This window comes from Oncorhynchus clarkii, chromosome 3 (assembly GCF_045791955.1).
Source record: "Oncorhynchus clarkii lewisi isolate Uvic-CL-2024 chromosome 3, UVic_Ocla_1.0, whole genome shotgun sequence".
In the NCBI taxonomy this organism is placed as follows: Eukaryota; Metazoa; Chordata; class Actinopteri; order Salmoniformes; family Salmonidae; genus Oncorhynchus; species Oncorhynchus clarkii.
Window position 1 is genome coordinate 20,341,986 of NC_092149.1, and position 16,230 is coordinate 20,358,215.

The 16,230-nt window shown below is 45.4% G+C and overlaps 2 protein-coding genes across 7 annotated transcripts in view; both read left to right on the plus strand.

Moving 5' to 3' along the window:
- LOC139390673 (dual specificity tyrosine-phosphorylation-regulated kinase 1B-like) overlaps nucleotides 1-6,234 on the plus strand; it is a 78,573-nt gene extending 72,339 nt beyond the window's left edge. For 2 of the 6 annotated variants that reach the window (XM_071137998.1, XM_071137979.1), the window contains exons 6-11: nucleotides 437-723; nucleotides 1,860-2,006; nucleotides 2,088-2,228; nucleotides 3,422-3,725; nucleotides 5,019-5,122; nucleotides 5,270-6,234. In XM_071137998.1, the coding sequence (XP_070994099.1) occupies nucleotides 437-723; nucleotides 1,860-2,006; nucleotides 2,088-2,228; nucleotides 3,422-3,725; nucleotides 5,019-5,122; nucleotides 5,270-6,031 (1,745 nt within the window). In that variant the 3' untranslated portion in view covers nucleotides 6,032-6,234. Of the gene's footprint in view, nucleotides 1-436; nucleotides 724-1,859; nucleotides 2,007-2,087; nucleotides 2,250-3,421; nucleotides 3,741-5,018; nucleotides 5,123-5,269 lie in introns of all 6 variants that reach the window. The other 4 variants (XM_071137989.1, XM_071137952.1, XM_071137962.1 and 1 more) reach the window with 3 other exon arrangements.
- A 3,737-nt stretch (nucleotides 6,235-9,971) lies between these two features.
- Nucleotides 9,972-16,204, plus strand: LOC139385116 (zona pellucida glycoprotein 3d tandem duplicate 1). The gene is made up of 9 exons (XM_071130185.1): nucleotides 9,972-10,545; nucleotides 10,649-10,761; nucleotides 10,864-10,967; nucleotides 11,052-11,226; nucleotides 11,323-11,434; nucleotides 11,533-11,621; nucleotides 12,452-12,522; nucleotides 12,639-13,318; nucleotides 16,199-16,204. The coding sequence occupies exons 1-9, from the start codon at nucleotides 9,973-9,975 to the stop codon at nucleotides 16,202-16,204; spliced, it is 1,923 nt and encodes a 640-aa protein (XP_070986286.1). The 5' UTR covers nucleotide 9,972.
- The last annotated feature ends 26 nt before the right edge of the window (nucleotides 16,205-16,230 follow it).

Consider the following 16,230-nt stretch of genomic DNA (forward strand, 5'->3'; position numbering starts at 1 on the left):
TACCATCTACTAAAATTAATTGATACTGTGCCTCTTTGATGTCACATGCAACCTGCTTCACATTTAACGTCTCAATTTAAATATAGACCAATGCCCTACTTCTCATATATCCCTATGTATAAGTATCATGCTACATATATAACAATCCAGTAGCCTTCGCAATGATAAACCTGTCACAGAATCACCTCTACCTCACTAAGCTCCTATAGCGCTGAGCGAGGTGATTGACACACAATAATATAATAATAGATGGCGTTTATATGGCCGAGCTGTTTTCCATGTGGTCAAAGCACCTTGCTCTCCACTCCAAGGGCACACTGTCACTCTGGAAGTCACCTCAACCACTACCCATGTAGAGCAGAGCACCCAGATAGGTTACTGCAGTATACTGTTTCCCCTACTAACCTCCCCCCTCTTCTCTCCTCTCCCCCTCTAGTCCACCTGAAGAGGCACTTCATGTTCCGGAACCACCTGTGCCTGGTGTTCGAGCTTCTCTCCTACAACCTGTACGACCTCCTGCGCAACACCAACTTCCGCGGCGTCTCTCTCAACCTGACCAGAAAGTTTGCCCAGCAGCTGTGCACGGCGCTGCTGTTCCTGGCCACGCCCGAGCTCAGCATCATCCACTGCGACCTCAAGCCCGAGAACATCCTGCTGTGCAACCCCAAGCGCAGCGCCATCAAGATCGTGGACTTTGGCAGCTCTTGTCAACTAGGCCAGAGGGTGAGGAGACTAGCTGACTAACCAAGCACAGAGATATAGAAGACCCTAATGAACCAAATGCATGTGCTGGGTGGGGGTCAGGGGTGTTGAGGAGAGAACACCATTGGGTTAGGAGAGAGGGAGAAGCAAGGGGAGGGAGAACTACACCTTACCAAGCACATCAATATACACAGTCTACTCCTGAAATCAGTGCATTGCAGTTCACCACTCCCAATGGATCCTTTGTGAATTTTTCTGGGTATCTGCGTGCTTCTGTGTATTATATTTAAGATCGACCTAAACCAATGCATGCATCAGCAGTCGACTGTGGTTTAATATAGTAGGCCCTTAATGCATGCTATATCCCCTCTAGATGCTGGGGGGGGGGTTGTTGGGTGGAGAAGAGAATTGGAGCAGGGAGGGAGGAGGGAGCTATTGGGGGGGATAGAGACGCAGGGGAAGGGAGGGAATGGTAGAGGTAGAATGAATAAGAGAGAGCTTTTTGTAAACCAGATAAACGTTCAATGTATACTAACCTTTTCTAAAAATGTATAATTTGTGTGCTAATGCCTCTGGATATCTCAGGAAGAGGGAGAAGAGAAGGGTGGGGTAGATGGATGGATGGATGGATGAGGGACAGAGCAGGAATAGCCCACAGATGATTCCATCTCTCCCGTTTCAAAAGAGAATGAGCTCAGTTTTCTGCAGAGGGTAAATAGACATGGAGAGGGAAGCTATGGAGGGAGGCCGTTGCCAGGTTGAATAGGAACTGGCATTCACAGCACGTCTTTGAGGACTCTTGGGAAGATGAGGAAATGGGCCTCACTACAGTGCTCAAGTATAGAATCCCAGCGGCTCTGCTGCACCCAGTTTAGATATTTCTACTCAGTTTGGCTTGCCCCGTGTGGATAAACGGTGTCACTGCACCACTTCCACCACCATCCTGTCTCCCTCCACCAGTGAGTGTGCTCTAATTTAGATTAGAAATGTTATTAAAGGGCCACAGCTCTGTTCTGCTGTAACCAACATACTGGAGCTAATACCTCCATCTTTTCTCATCACATTTTCTCCCCTCGTCTCTCTCTTCTTTTTTTTTCAACCTATTTTTGTTTCTTATATCACCTCATTCTGTCCCTCCGTCCTCTCCTCCACCACAGATCTACCAGTACATCCAGAGTCGGTTCTACAGATCTCCGGAGGTGTTGCTGGGCATGCCCTACGACCTGGCCATTGACATGTGGTCCCTGGGCTGCATCCTGGTGGAGATGCACACGGGAGAACCCCTCTTCAGCGGCTCCAACGAGGTAGGCTGTGAGAACACACACAGCATTGGGTGTTGATGCCGAATCTGCCCCTGACCTGTCCTGTTGTTTCTCTCTCTCCAGGTGGATCAGATGAATAAGATAGTGGAGGTGCTGGGGGTCCCTCCCAACCACATGCTGGATCAGGCTCCCAAAGCACGGAAGTACTTTGACAAGCTGTCCGACGGCCTGTGGACCGTCAAGAAGAACAAGGACATAAAGAAGGTACTTTACCCCTCGGCCTCCGTGAGTAAAACTCTGCTCTTACTTAATCTTCTCATCTCATCTCCGAACCACATCCCTCCTGTCACTCACAACGCAGTAGGTTCAAGTTCCCCGGTCACACCACAGATCTTGAATCAGATTACCTTGCTCTTACCCCCAAGCCTAAACTTAACTGCTAGGGGGATTGAAAGATATTTGACCCAAGTGTCAGTGGTTAGAGGCAAATTCTCAACGAACCTACTTGTATTAACCATTCACCCGTAGATAGAGAAAGAGAGATGGGTAGAAAACCGAGGTGGGAAAGGAAGGGGAGGAGGGTTAGCTTGATATTGGAAAGTAGTTTGTGCAGAAGAGGTATTTTCTCCCTTTTCTCATTTCTAACCTAAACTCCCACTCTTAGGAAGGAGATCTGAGTCCTCAGCATCTTCCTCCAGTCATCATCATCTAAACCGTAAAACCCCTCGTCACATAAGCTTTCTCTAATTGTCTAGAAAGGTCCTTATCGTTCCATTATTCTGTGTGTATCAGAAGCATTACATAGCCCTTAATAAGATAGAGGGATGAGGTGAAGGAGAAGCGGAGGCAGGTGGAAGGTGGAGGTTGAACAAAGGGAGAGGCCTGGGTTACGTTGGAGGTGAGAGAAAGAGGGGGAGAAAGGTTTGGATCAGAGGTTAATTAACTTAGTCCAAAATGAATTGGAGATAGTGGGGGATCAGCCATCTCACCCCAGAGGCAGGCACACCTGTGTGGGTGTGTGAGCACGGGTTTACACCTATGGGTTTTGGCATGTATTTTCACTAGACGATTAGGAGTTAAGTGAATGATATAGTGCAGGATAAGACAACTTATTGTTAGTTTTAGGACTAGGAGCTGATGGTCTTTAGACCAGAGAGCATGTAAGGATACATGTTGGTCTCATTCATTACAGCTTCTCATCACTGGCTTGGTGTTATGTAAATAAAGTAGACCTAATAGTGAGTCTATCCATTCATAATATGCATTCTACTGACCATCAACCATTTCACCGTCATAACAACATGCATGCTTGCATGTGTGAAATTCAACCATAATAATAACTAAGTCGCTAAAACTGCCTAGAAGAAAATGAGAATTCAACAGTGTTTCTCTGCACCTCCCCGCATCCATATTCTCCATTCTCCCCCTTCTCTCACTCCCTCTATCTCCCTATTCAGGAGTACAAGCCTCCTGCGACGCGGCGGCTCCATGAGATCTTGGGGGTGGAGACCGGGGGTCCTGGCGGCAGGCGGGGCGGAGAGCAGGGGCACGCTCCCTGCGATTACCTGAAGTTCAAGGACCTGATCCTGCGCATGCTGGACTATGACCCCAAGACACGCATCACGCCCTTCTATGCGCTGCAGCACAACTTCTTCAAGAAGACGACGGACGAGGGCACTAACACCAGCAGTTCCACCTCCACCAGCCCGGCCATGGACCACAGCCACTCCACCTCCACCACCAGCTCGGTCTCCAGCTCCGGTACGGGACACAGCAGTTAGTATACAGTATACCCTTACCATAAGTCACAGTCCACTGCATGGGGAAACATCTGCAGAGGTCAAACCTCAAAAGAGCAAACTAAACATGGGCAGCTTGTTTGATCCCATATTTCCCCCAGATAATTCTCCCCTATGTTTGTAAAAAACACCAAGATTCCTTAGATTGAGAGCTATTGAAAGTCCATTGAAACCGTGTTGGTTAGTACAGTACTGTAAAGGATCTTGTCTGGGAGATCCCTCCCACCTACATAGTCTTCGGGGGAACACTGCAGTCTACTGCGTCATAGTGATGGTGGTTCAATGTTACATCTCAGCCAGCCCCTACAGCCCCTCACTCTCTCAACAGCTACACAGTCTCCGTAGAAACAAGCTCCTAGTCACTTCAGCCGCAGCTCAGTCCCTACAGCCTGCAGCACACCGTCACCATAGCAACAGCTCAGCCTCAGCGGCCTCTCCTCTGCCACAGCTACAGCTCCCATTCACCATGGCAACAGCTAGTCATCTTAGCTACAGCACCATGTTCAGCAGCTCAGCAACAGGTTATGGTCCCAGCAGTGATGCACTGTCAGTATGTTGACGTAACAAAACTATTGTTACTATTCTGACCGACCAAGTGTCTTTTCCCCCTCTCCTCCCTTACTCCCCCTCTCCCCACTCTCCCCCCCCTCCCTTACTCTCCCTCCCCTACTCTCCCTCTCCTTCCCCTCTCCTCCCCTACTCTCCCTCTCCTTCCCCTCTCCTCCCCTACTCCCTCTCTCTTCCCCTACTCCCTCTCTCTTCCCCTATTCTTCCTCCCCTCCCTTACTCTCCCTCCCCTACTCTCCCTCTCCTTCCCCTCTCCTCCCCTACTCCCTCTCTCTTCCCCTACTCCCTCTCTCTTCCCCTACTCCCTCTCTCTCCCCCTACTCCCTCTCTCTTCCCCTACTCTCCCTCTCCTCCTCCCCTCCCTTACTCTCCCTCCCCTACTCTCCCTCTCCTTCCCCTCTCCTCCCCTACTCCCTCTCTCTTCCCCTACTCCCTCTCTCTTCTCCTACTCTTCCTCCCCTCCCTTACTCTCCCTCCCCTACTCTCCCTCTCCTTCCCCTCTCTTCCCCAACTCCCTCTCTCTTCCCCTACTCCCTCTCTCTTCCCCTACTCTTCCTCCCCTCCCTCACTCACCCTCCCCTACTCTCCCTCTCCTTCCCCTCTCCTCCCCTACTCTCCCTCTCCTTCCCCTCTCTTCCCCTACTCCCTCTCTCTTCCCCTACTCCCTCTCTCTTCCCCTACTGTCCAGGTGGATCTAGCGGTTCTTCCAATGACAACCGGAATTACCGGTATAGTAACCGGTACTACAACAGTGCAGTTACTCACTCAGACTACGAGATGCAGAGTCCACAGGTGAGCAGAGGTTTAAACCTGACCTCACTCTGATGTCTCAGATCTCATCACATGGAACAAGAGGTTCTTCCTCTATATATGATATACTGTAGATTCTGCATTCTCTGTTTCTAACGATGACCTCTCTTACTCCCCCCCACCGCCAAGGCTCCATCTCAGCAGCAGCTGCGCCTTTGGCCGGGTGGAGAGGGGGGCATGGGTCCCCTGTCCAACAGCGGCAGTAGCGTTGGCGACCCCCCATACCCCCAGCTGCTGCTGCACAAGCCGGCGGCCACCCAGCACTCACGCCACTTCCTGGGAGGCGGCGGCGTCGGGGGCATGATGGAACCCCACCACCCGCACCCCATCTACGGCGGTCACCACGGAAATGGGCGGGGCCTGCGGCAGACTGGGCAGGGGAACCAGCCCCAGGGCCAGGCTTCACAGGGCCAGCAGGGCCAGCCCCTGATGCCCATCTCCTCCCCACAGATGCCGGACAGCATCGAGCTCAGCCTCACACACCACCACCATCTGGGTCAGTCTTCCATCATGCCGCCCCCATCCAGCTTGGACTCCAGCCAGTACGGCTCCTCCAACCTCCACCTGGGCCTCTCTGCCTTTCGGACTAGGACGGTCATGGCCCCCCAGCCGCCCCCCGTCGGCTCCCAGCAACAGTTGGCTCAGCCCCCAGCCTCTCAGGACAGCTTGGTCGCTGCCTCCGGGCTTGGATACATCCCCCCATGCTACCCGGGAAGTAACAACAATAACAACCCTCCCCAGGGTAGCGTGGTCGGGGGCGGGATGCTCACCGGGGGGCCCCCACCCAGGGGAGTAGGGGGCGGTGGGGGGAGGCCGGACTCTGAGGAGTCCACCATGATGGGTGTGTGCGGCAATGGAGGAGGCGGTGGTCAGAACACGGCCAACTCTTGATAAATCTTGAACAAATTCCAAAAGCCATACAATTTTAACAACGACAACATTACAATTTCAACACACATACATACACAGTATACACACTTGAGTTTGGAACAAATACGGCCACACATACAGTTACAGAGACAAACTTGTGAAATATCACAGGAGTTTTGTTTTGTTTTGCATGGGAGAAGGTCGAGGGAGAGGGAGAGGGAGAGTGGGAGAGGGAGAGTAAGAGAGAGAGAGGGAGAGTAAGAGAGGGAGGGAGAGTAAGAGAGGGAGAGTGGGAGAGGGAGAGTAAGAGAGAGAGAGGGAGAGTAAGAGAGGGAGGGAGAGTAAGAGAGGGAGAGTGGGAGAGTAAGAGAGGGAGAGTGAGAGAGGGAGAGTGAGAGAGGGAGAGTGAGAGAGGGAGAGTAAGAGAGGGAGAGTAAGAGAGGGAGAGTAAGAGAGGGAGAGGGAGAGTGAGAGTGGGAGAGTGAGAGTAAGAGAGGGAGAGTGAGAGTAAGAGAGGGAGAGTAAGAGAGGGAGAGTGGGAGAGGGAGAGTGGGAGAGGGAGAGTAAGAGAGAGTGAGAGGGAGAGTAAGGGGGGGAGAGAGGGAAGGGGAGAGAGGGAGAGTAAGAGAGGGAGAGTGGGAGAGGGAGAGTAAGAGATGGAGAGGGAGAGTAAGGGGGGGAGAGAGGGAGAGTAAGAGAGGGAGAGTAAGAGAGGGAGAGTAAGAGAGGGAGAGGGAGAGTAAGGGGGGGAGAGAGGGAGAGTAAGAGAGGGAGAGTAAGAGAGGGAGAGTAAGAGAGGGAGAGGGAGAGGGAGAGAGGGAGAGTGGGAGAGTGAGAGTGGGAGAGGGAGAGTAAGAGAGAGGGAGGGGGAGAGAGGGAGAGTAAGAGAGGGAGAGTGGGAGAGGGAGAGTAAGAGAGGGAGAGGGAGAGTAAGGGGGGGAGAGGGAGAGTAAGGGGGGGAGAGAGGGAGGGGGAGAGAGGGAGAGTAAGAGAGGGAGAGTAAGAGAGGGAGAGTAAGAGAGGGAGAGTAAGAGGGGGAGAGTAAGGGGGGGAGAGTAAGGGGGGGGAGAGAGGGAGGGGGAGAGAGGGAGGGGGAGAGAGGGAGAGTAAGAGAGGGAGAGTAAGAGAGGGAGAGTGGGAGAGGGAGAGTGGGAGAGGGAGAGTAAGAGAGGGAGAGTAAGAGAGGGAGAGTAAGAGAGGGAGAGTAAGAGAGGGAGAGTAAGGGGGGGAGAGGGGGAGAGTAAGAGAGAGAGGGAGGGCTTTGAAACCATTTTTATCCTTTTTTCAGTTTCTTTGTTTTTCTTTTGTTGAAGGAAAGAAACGGGGCTCAGTAGTTGGAATGGAAAGTTTCAGATAAGTTTGTTTTTATTGTTATTATTATTATATTATTTGATTTTATGTGATTTAAGGAAAGGTTTGCAGCGAGATTTTTGTTGTTTGGGTTGTTTTTTGGAATGAAGACCGCAAAGGTAAATGAATGGTTTGAAAAGTGGTAATTGTTGGTTTAGAAGAGGGAGGCACGAGAGAGTACCCTTATGCTATTTTTAAATTCTTATTTTTTTTCTTTGTTTTTGTTTAGATTTTCTGAAGTTTAGGTTTAATTGTACATGTTTTATTTATTAAACATCACTACATGAGGAGGAGGGTAAGTGGGGAGATCGGAAGAGCGCTAAATTGAGAGGTGGTTTATTTATTCATTTTTATTTTAATTTATACAGGTTTAGTTTTATTTGCTGATGGACAGAAAACACTTGCGCATACACAGAGAAACAAACAAACTAGGGTCTTTTTAGTTTGTTTTTCAGTTCAGTATATCTCACCCCCGAAACACACACACACACTTTTGTTAAAAAAAATTTCTTCTCTCGCTTGACACTGGCTTATATATCTGAAACTATGAAACAGATCATAGAAATAAAATGAAGCAAATGACAAAAACCGTAGTCACCACACAGTGAGAAACTATACGATGAGGAGGCTGAAACATTTGACGAAGTGAGACGCTTTCAAGAGGAGAGGGGGAACAGAACTTCTACACAAAAGGAGGAAGTGATTCAAGAAGAACAAAAAACAACAAAACATTTTGCCACAAGGAAAACCAAAATGCTTCCCTGTTGTTTAAAAAAAAAAAATAGTCTGCCTTCTACTTCAACATCTAACCAGACTCTTTCACCCTCTTTCTCTGTCTTTCTCTCTGTCTTTTCTTACTCAATTTTGTTTTGGACCGTAAACTACAGAAACGTAACACACATTTTGGGTTGGAGTAACTCTGGATATGCTAAGCCAAATCTTGCTCACTCTCTCTGTCTCGATCTCTCGCTCTCTTCTCCTCTCTGCCCCATTTTTCTATTGGAAGGGAGGGGGCAATATATAGCAGGAGGGAGGAGTACATACATATGAGGGGACACTTTCATGCCCTCCTTACCCCTACAGCCCCCGTGACTCTGACTTCTCTGGCCTCTTTTCTTACTCCTGTCTTTTGTTCTCCCCTTCCCTCCCTCCTTCACGACACTCTGTGAGTGCTGTTTGCCATCAAGTTAAAAAAAAAGTGAACTACTTCTCTCTCGGCTGCTATCTCCACTTTCAACCATGTTCGGATTGCTGCTAAAGAAAACAAACAGACAGATAAATAAATAAAAATAAACTTTTTAACCCTCCTGCTTCAGAAAAAAATGGAAAAATAAACCACTGCATCTCATGTATTTATTACTATTTAACAAGAAAAAGAAAAGGTAAAAATGAACCTGTTTTCTTCTGTTTTTTGTTTGGTTGCCTTCTTCCTGCTGGTGAAAGTTGGGCATTGACTAAATGTAACAGTTAAAGCTGGTATTAAAACACTGACTTAGTTTAAGTCAGCCACTGGGCGGGGCCTGAATGGGGGAAACTGGGTAAGAATAAAGTTGGATATATAAGAATAAAGAGTATACTTTTGCACACAAAGGTCAAATGCAAATCACAGCTTTCTGCTTTTTTCAGCTTTCAGTCGACAGACCCTCATCTGAGCAATGTGCATACAGTAGCAGGCCTGCCACAAAGACAAACTGTTGATGTGGCAAGCTAAGTGATCACTGACATGGCATAATAAATCTGAGATTTGCGTTTGACCTCAAGTTATTTCATCCATTTTTTGTACCTGAGTGTAACTGGTGTTGGGTGTGGTGGGGATGATGTCCATGAAGAACCACAAAGTTGGTGTAGCTACTAATGAACTTATTAGGAATCAGTCTCATTGTTTGGATAGTCTTCTGACAATATTTTATTGTTGCCCATATACAGTAGCAGGCAGCTCTGAGTAAAGTGTAAACATAGCATTACAGCTAGATACATTGATTGCTGGTTTACTATCAAGGTGAAAAGGTGCTACTGGAAGTGTTAAAGACAGGTTCTTGTTACCCTGATGGCCTACACTCCTCAGCTTACGGTGGCACAATCCTCCATTCATCTATTCCGTTGTCAATGGAAATGCTGTTTAGTTCAACATGGGGGGGGGGGACCAATTTAGGACCGTTTGACTCATGTTCATCAACACATTTGAGCTCTTCCTAGTTGAGAGTTATTGAATATGAATATAACAGGTGAAGGTCAAGTTTTGTATTCACCCAAGTCACTGAGTAAAATTGAGAGCACAGTTTATACTGGCATCTGGTGGATAGATAAGTGAATTACATACTCAAAGTTTACATTGTAACATAGTAGGCAATGCAAAATACGTTTTCATATGTCATTGCAAATATAATTAATCGAATCATTCATTGATAATCTACGCTCAGTAGCCTACATGCAACGAACGTCGCCGTGTGTGCCAAGTGCGTAATTGTTGCGCCAAAACCAGGTGAGCGCAATTAACACGCGCCTACAACATTAATCTTTAAATGGTCAGTCTAGTTTGCTAACAACAGTGTGAACACGAGGCGCTCTGGACTACAGAGTTTTATTGTTTTATTTCTACGGTCACGTTGAACATGACGCAAGTTTCGTGGATGTTTTGTCTGTTTGCATGGATTTTCTCTGCCTTTCCATTCAAACAAGTATCAGCGGAAGCTGATTTTAATGTTGACGGATGGGAGGGTCAAGTGCATCAAGACTACCAATTTTCGGAGCGGCACCTCCTGGGCAATGTACCAGTGCGTGAGGTGATCAGGCCTCGGATAGGGGAAGACGATGCCATCGGTGCCCAGCGGTCAGAACCACCATACTACTTCCTTCCCATGTTCCAGCACTCGGCGGTTCCCGTCGTCGATAGGGACTTGTTCAGACCAGTCGTCGGGAAAATACGTTTCCCCAGTATCTTCAGCACCCTCTTGTTTCCACCACAAAATAGTCCAGAGCGCAACCACTTCTCTCCCGTGCGTAATCCGCGTGGAGTGGAGGTGTGGTGCGGGTACAACCAGATCTCCGTGCGCATCAACAGAAGTCAGCTCAGGTTTAGGTGTCTGGCCTCCATGCTCTTCCTGGGCACTTGCCCCGTCACCCGGGTCACCCCACTTTTCTTTTACTTCCATTATGACTTGAATGACTGTGGCAGTACTCAAACGGTAAGATGTGTTGGGATGCATTTTGCCCTCACTATCCATTAGGAGCAGACTCTTAAACTGACCCTAAAATATGTACTCTTTTTATTCTGTTAATGACTTCCAGACCATGAATGGCCAGCTGGTGTATTCCAGCTCACTTCGCTTTTCTCCAGAACCACAAGGGCCAGTGATAAGAGCCATACCTCTCAACCTCCCCATTCAGTGCATATATAACCGGTATAGTGCCCAATAGACTAGTCTACAGTAGGCATTTATACTTCAGTCTTACTACTGTGTGATGAGTGGTTTTTGCTGTTTTACCATCCATTTCCTTAACAGATTCCACTACTCCTACAAAGTTGGCTATGTACCTGAGGTGCATGACCGCAATCTCTTGAAGAGTATGAATGGCAAACACATCTTTAGGCTCACTGCATGCAATGGTAAGTAAACATGTCCCATTACAAGAGTTTGCAAGTTGATTTAAGGGGCAGAGAATGAGGGAAAATCTTTCTCTCCAAATGCAGAGCAATGGGAACAATTGTCATCAGAAGAGGGCTATATGCTTGGGGAGCCAATGTACTTCAAAGCCTACGCTGCTTTTGTCCCCAAAGATGAGAGTGTGTTTGTTGATTCCTGCTTTGTTACGACATCCAATGACCCAAATGCCACACCTCGCCTTGAAGTCATTCACAACTTTGGGTAATCAGACACTTACATTCTCACACACTGATGTAGATATAGCATTTGTATCAATCAATTCTAGTGGTGGGTATATCTGTGTGTATGTGTTTTTAGATGTATGGTGGACAGCAAGCGGAAAGGCAGTCAGTCCCAGTTCTTCTCCAGAGAGTCAAATGTCCTGCGCTTCACTGTGGATGCTTTCCTGTTTCCCCAAATCACTGCCAAGGTTAGGCTATATCCTTTTATGGCACACAAATGTTTCCACAACACCAGTGAATAAGGGAGGGTGTATCGCATATCTATCTCTCATACTCTGTTCCACAGCATCTCTACCTGCACTGTACTATGACTGTCATGAAATCCACTTCTAAGTGGAGCGCCAAGTCCTGCACGTACAATAGAGCAGTGGGAAGGTAAACTGTCTTTTTGGAATCTCAACAGTAACCTCGACCAATCAGATGTATTTCTATATCCAGTGGTGGGAAAAGTACACAATTGTCATACTTGATTAAAAGTAAAGATACTTTTACTTGAGTGTTAAAAGGTAAGTCACCCAGTAAAATACTACTTAAAAATCTAAGTATTTTATTTGAAATCTACTTAAGTATCAAAAGTAAATGCTATAAATCTTCTCAAATTCCTTGTATATGCAAACCAGACGGCACTATTTTAAAATGTATTTCTGAGTAGCCAGGGGCACACCAATACTCAGACATTTACAAACGAAGCATTTGTGTTAGTAAGTCTGCAAGATCGGAGACAGTAGTGATGACCGGGAGTTCTCTTGATAAGTCTGAATTGGAACGTTTTCTGTCCTGCTAAGCATTTGAAATGTAACCAGTACTTTTGGGTGTCAGGGAACATGTATGGGAGTAAAAAGTACGTTTTCTTTAGGAATAACTAGTAAAATAAATCTATATAAATAGTAATGAACAGATCTCCCCAAAAGGGTTGTACTTTAAAGTATGTTTTACTTTACACCACTGTCGCTCACAATCATTTACTCAAGAATTACATCACAAGTTACATAGACTGGTCATGATCAATGTGTAGGACACTGATGACAACATAAGTAATTCAGTTATTTCATGCTACATTGTTTTTTGCACTGGTTAACCAGGGGTTTATTCACTAGAAAGCTAACGAAACAGTGAGTGACCTACCTGAATTTGTCCAATAGAAACTTGTTTTTGTTGCAAAATGTTTTGGACTAATGATTACACCCCTGGTTATTTCTTGTTAGGTGGGAGGAGCTGTATGGCCCTCCCTCTGTGTGCTCCTGCTGTGATTCTGTCTGTGAAGTGTCAGAGTTTTGTAAGTATACAACAGTCAATGCTGGACCGCCTCTTTTCTCTCTAATTCATCTTAGATTAATTCTTCAAAACTATGCATGTTGATCTGTAACTTGTGGTTCTGCCTGATGTAACCAGGGCCAACCTTGACATCTCCTTCAGTGAAAAGCCTGATCACCAGTAAACCCTGGAGAGTGTTGGAGGACAGGGAGAAGAGTTTGCCCATTCAGGCTGAGGAGAGACAGGCAGATGGTGAGGAGAGGGTGGAGGAGACCTTGGCAGTCACTTATAGAGTGGAGAAGGTGAAGTTTAAAAGCTTGGCAGTCGCTCCTTGGGAGGAGGAGAAAAACATGTCAGTTGCTGTTATGAATAAGGTAGAGGAGGTGCAGGAAGGGACAGTTCTAGGAGAGGAGGGGGTGGTAGCCAGAAAAGAAGGGAGTGTGGAGGAGCCGGTTGAGGACAAACGGGCTGAGAAGGAGATGATTGAGGTGGCAGCTGAAGAGATTGGCACAGACCAAGTGACATCAAGTGTAACTTTGGAACATGTACCTGAGGAGAATACTGTGACGGTTAAGGAGGTAGCTCAGTGGAACATGTCGAGTGTCACCATGAATGCTAAGGTGTCAAAGAAAGCTAAGGAGCAGGTTGCTGGGATAGAAGGGTCAAAGGTTGAGAGAGTGGGGGTTGGACAGATGCCTTTGGTGGACGAAGCGGCAGCATTTCTGCAGGGGTACATGGAGCCTGCCGAGTGGAGAGAAGATTACCAAGGACCAGCCCTAGAGGAAGAGCTGGGGAGGTTTTGGAAACCATCCACAAAGGTTAGTTTTCATAGTCTAGTGACTGTTTCAATGCTGCCTACTTGAGTTTTAATGTCAGTTTAAGTTGCAATCATTTGAAGTGTTTGTCATACCAGCTGTTTTAAAATATATCTATTTGTTTTCAGGACAAGCTTACTGTGCTGGAAACTTCTGTCCCTATTGGAACATTAACTTTAAATTAAATATTTCATAAGAAGAATTACACCTAAGTGTCCTTGTATGATTGAATATTAAATTACCCCTGATATAAGCAATGAACAATGCTCTGAATGTTTATGGTAGCTGGGCATTTGAGGGATGTATATTTGTGGGGGTGTATATTGAAGATGTAAACATATGGCATTCTCTGAAGGGTACAACTATTTTACACACAAAAATGACAGGGAGCTCAAAGGGAGACTGCAGAACTAGGGTTGCAAAGCCACTGGTAATTTAACAAAGTTCCTGGAACATTCTGTAATTTTGTTAACTAAAAGGTAATCTATGCAAACTTTGGTCATTTATACTTGAATATTTATTTATTTTATTTAACCAGGAAGGTCTCATTGAGATTTAAAATCTATTTTTCAAGAGCGTCCTGGCCAAGATAGGCAGCACCAAGTCATTAAAAAAATGACAAACATGGAAAAACTACAAGTAATCTAGTAAAAACCATAGACTTCACAAGAGTATAACAAAATACCAATTCCAGTTTAAAAGTATTTTGTAAGGCGTGCCAAGATGATGGCGCAGAGTACATAAAAGCCCTTTACCAAATTCAGTTCGGACATTTGGAACAGTTAGCAGGATAAGGTCCAGAGAACGAAGAGAGTACCCACCACATTTCTGAACAATAAGGTAGTAAACCCAAAATGGCTTTGTAAATAAAAGTATACTAGTGCCTGAGTCTACGAGTGACTAGAGAAGGCCAGCCAACCCTGGTATACAAAGTGCAGTGGTGCGTAAGGGTTTTGCAGTTTAAAATAAATCTCAAAGTGCCATGGTAAAAAGTGTCAATTGATCTCAAACACTGAGCAGAAGCATTCATATATAAAATATCCCCATAGTCTAGTAAAGGCATAAATGTAGCTGATACTAGCCTCCTTCTTGCTTCAAAAGAAAAACAGGCCTTATTCCTAAAATAAAATCTCAATTTCAGCTTCAATTTTTTTTTGTAAGTTGTTGAATATGCAATTAAATGTTTTTTAATGCATTCATAGTATTTTTTTTTTGTAATCTATATTTGGGTCCATGAGTTTCTAGTGGATGGACCATATGTTTAATTAGAAAATAACCTAATTGTTTCATTAATCTAAAAGATGCCATTATTTTCAAACTCTGCAACTCTTCCAACTTGACTTTTCACAACTGCCACCAGTCGGGTGCGAAAACATTAAAGACAAGTTTAAAAAGTAAAGTGTATTTAATGCTGAAATCCTCATATTAAGACAAATGGTATTCTCTAAGTTGATGGTTTATATTTCGGATCATGTTATATGATTAATTCATATATTTTACATGTGATAAATAAGGCCATGCAGAGGGCCAGAGATAATTAGACATCTGTGATAATCTGAAGTACCACTATGTCCTGTGATAAAAAATTTTTTAAAAAAACTTTAAATTACCCAAATGCTGGTAGTTTACGGGTAAACTTTGAAAGTTACAAGTAATATACCCTCCCGTTCAAATTGTATTGGCCGCATACACATATTTAGCATTAGGAGCTAGAAACAGAGCTGCCATGTCTATCGGAGCCACCTTGGTCACTACATGCAACCCTAGGCAGGACTGATGTAAAACTCTGTTTCAAGTTATTTTGTGGGGATGGCAACAAGTGGTGCATGAACAGTGTCTTTCAGATGCAAATGATGAACATATGTAAATTGCATAGTGCTGTCTGGTTCCAAAGAATATGACATTGATGCCACCAGTAGCATTGAATACAAGGCAAGCCAGCGAAATTTTGTATAAAATAATAGTCAATCAGTGTTGATCAACTGTGAATGGTCCTGGCACCCACAAAAAGGTGTCAAGGGAAGTCAGTTTGGATTTGGCTTCACTCCAATCACATTGTATCGAGAGCAAATATTGACAAACTGGTTGTGCATCTCATTGTATTGTTGTCCTCTGGTGGTTAGCTAGTTATCTAAATTTGGCTCTTTCCTAAATTAGCCATGGATGATAGAGATTTGGACTTGTGGTTTTACTTAATTCTCTGTACTGGCCAATGATTATAATGGCGATTCTGATCCAACCATAAATTCATACATTGTGGCCCTGGCCAGAGAGGATGGAAGTTCAATATGTAACTAGATGTAGAAGGCTAATGTTAACTAGCTAACATTGCCCTTGAAATGAAATTAGGCTAGCGGGCAAGCATTTTAGCCAGGTAGCCTAGGACAAAAAATGAAAGTGTGTACTGTATGACAGAGTGATAGACCGTTTCATAAACGTGAAAGAGAGGAGGATGGCATTGGCATTCTCTACAAGTATGGTGAGTCAACATGTTTTTTCTATTTTTACAAACACGACTGACTACATCATATTTATCTTATGTTTATTGGACTAAATTGTTTTTGGTATCTTTTAGTTGTCACTTTATTAGACTAAGCAGAGGTGATTTGATGATGTTGAAGGTGAAATTGTGCTGGAATAGTGGAGGCAGCTCATGTTTTCTTTGCGACTTGTGGTAACTCACCATGATTCTAAATCAATAGTTCTTTAGTGGTCCTAAAATGTTGGAAACATGAACTTGCTTGACCATGCTGTAGGTCATGTAACTGATTGGTACATGCAATATGCTTTGTGGACTTCACCAGACAGGTTGCTCTCTGTTTTTGTGAAGAAACAAAGGCATGGTTGAATTTATTCTGCCACTGTGTCTTCTTATTGTCTCAGCCTTAGGCCTATGTATCACGGTGTCAAGGCAT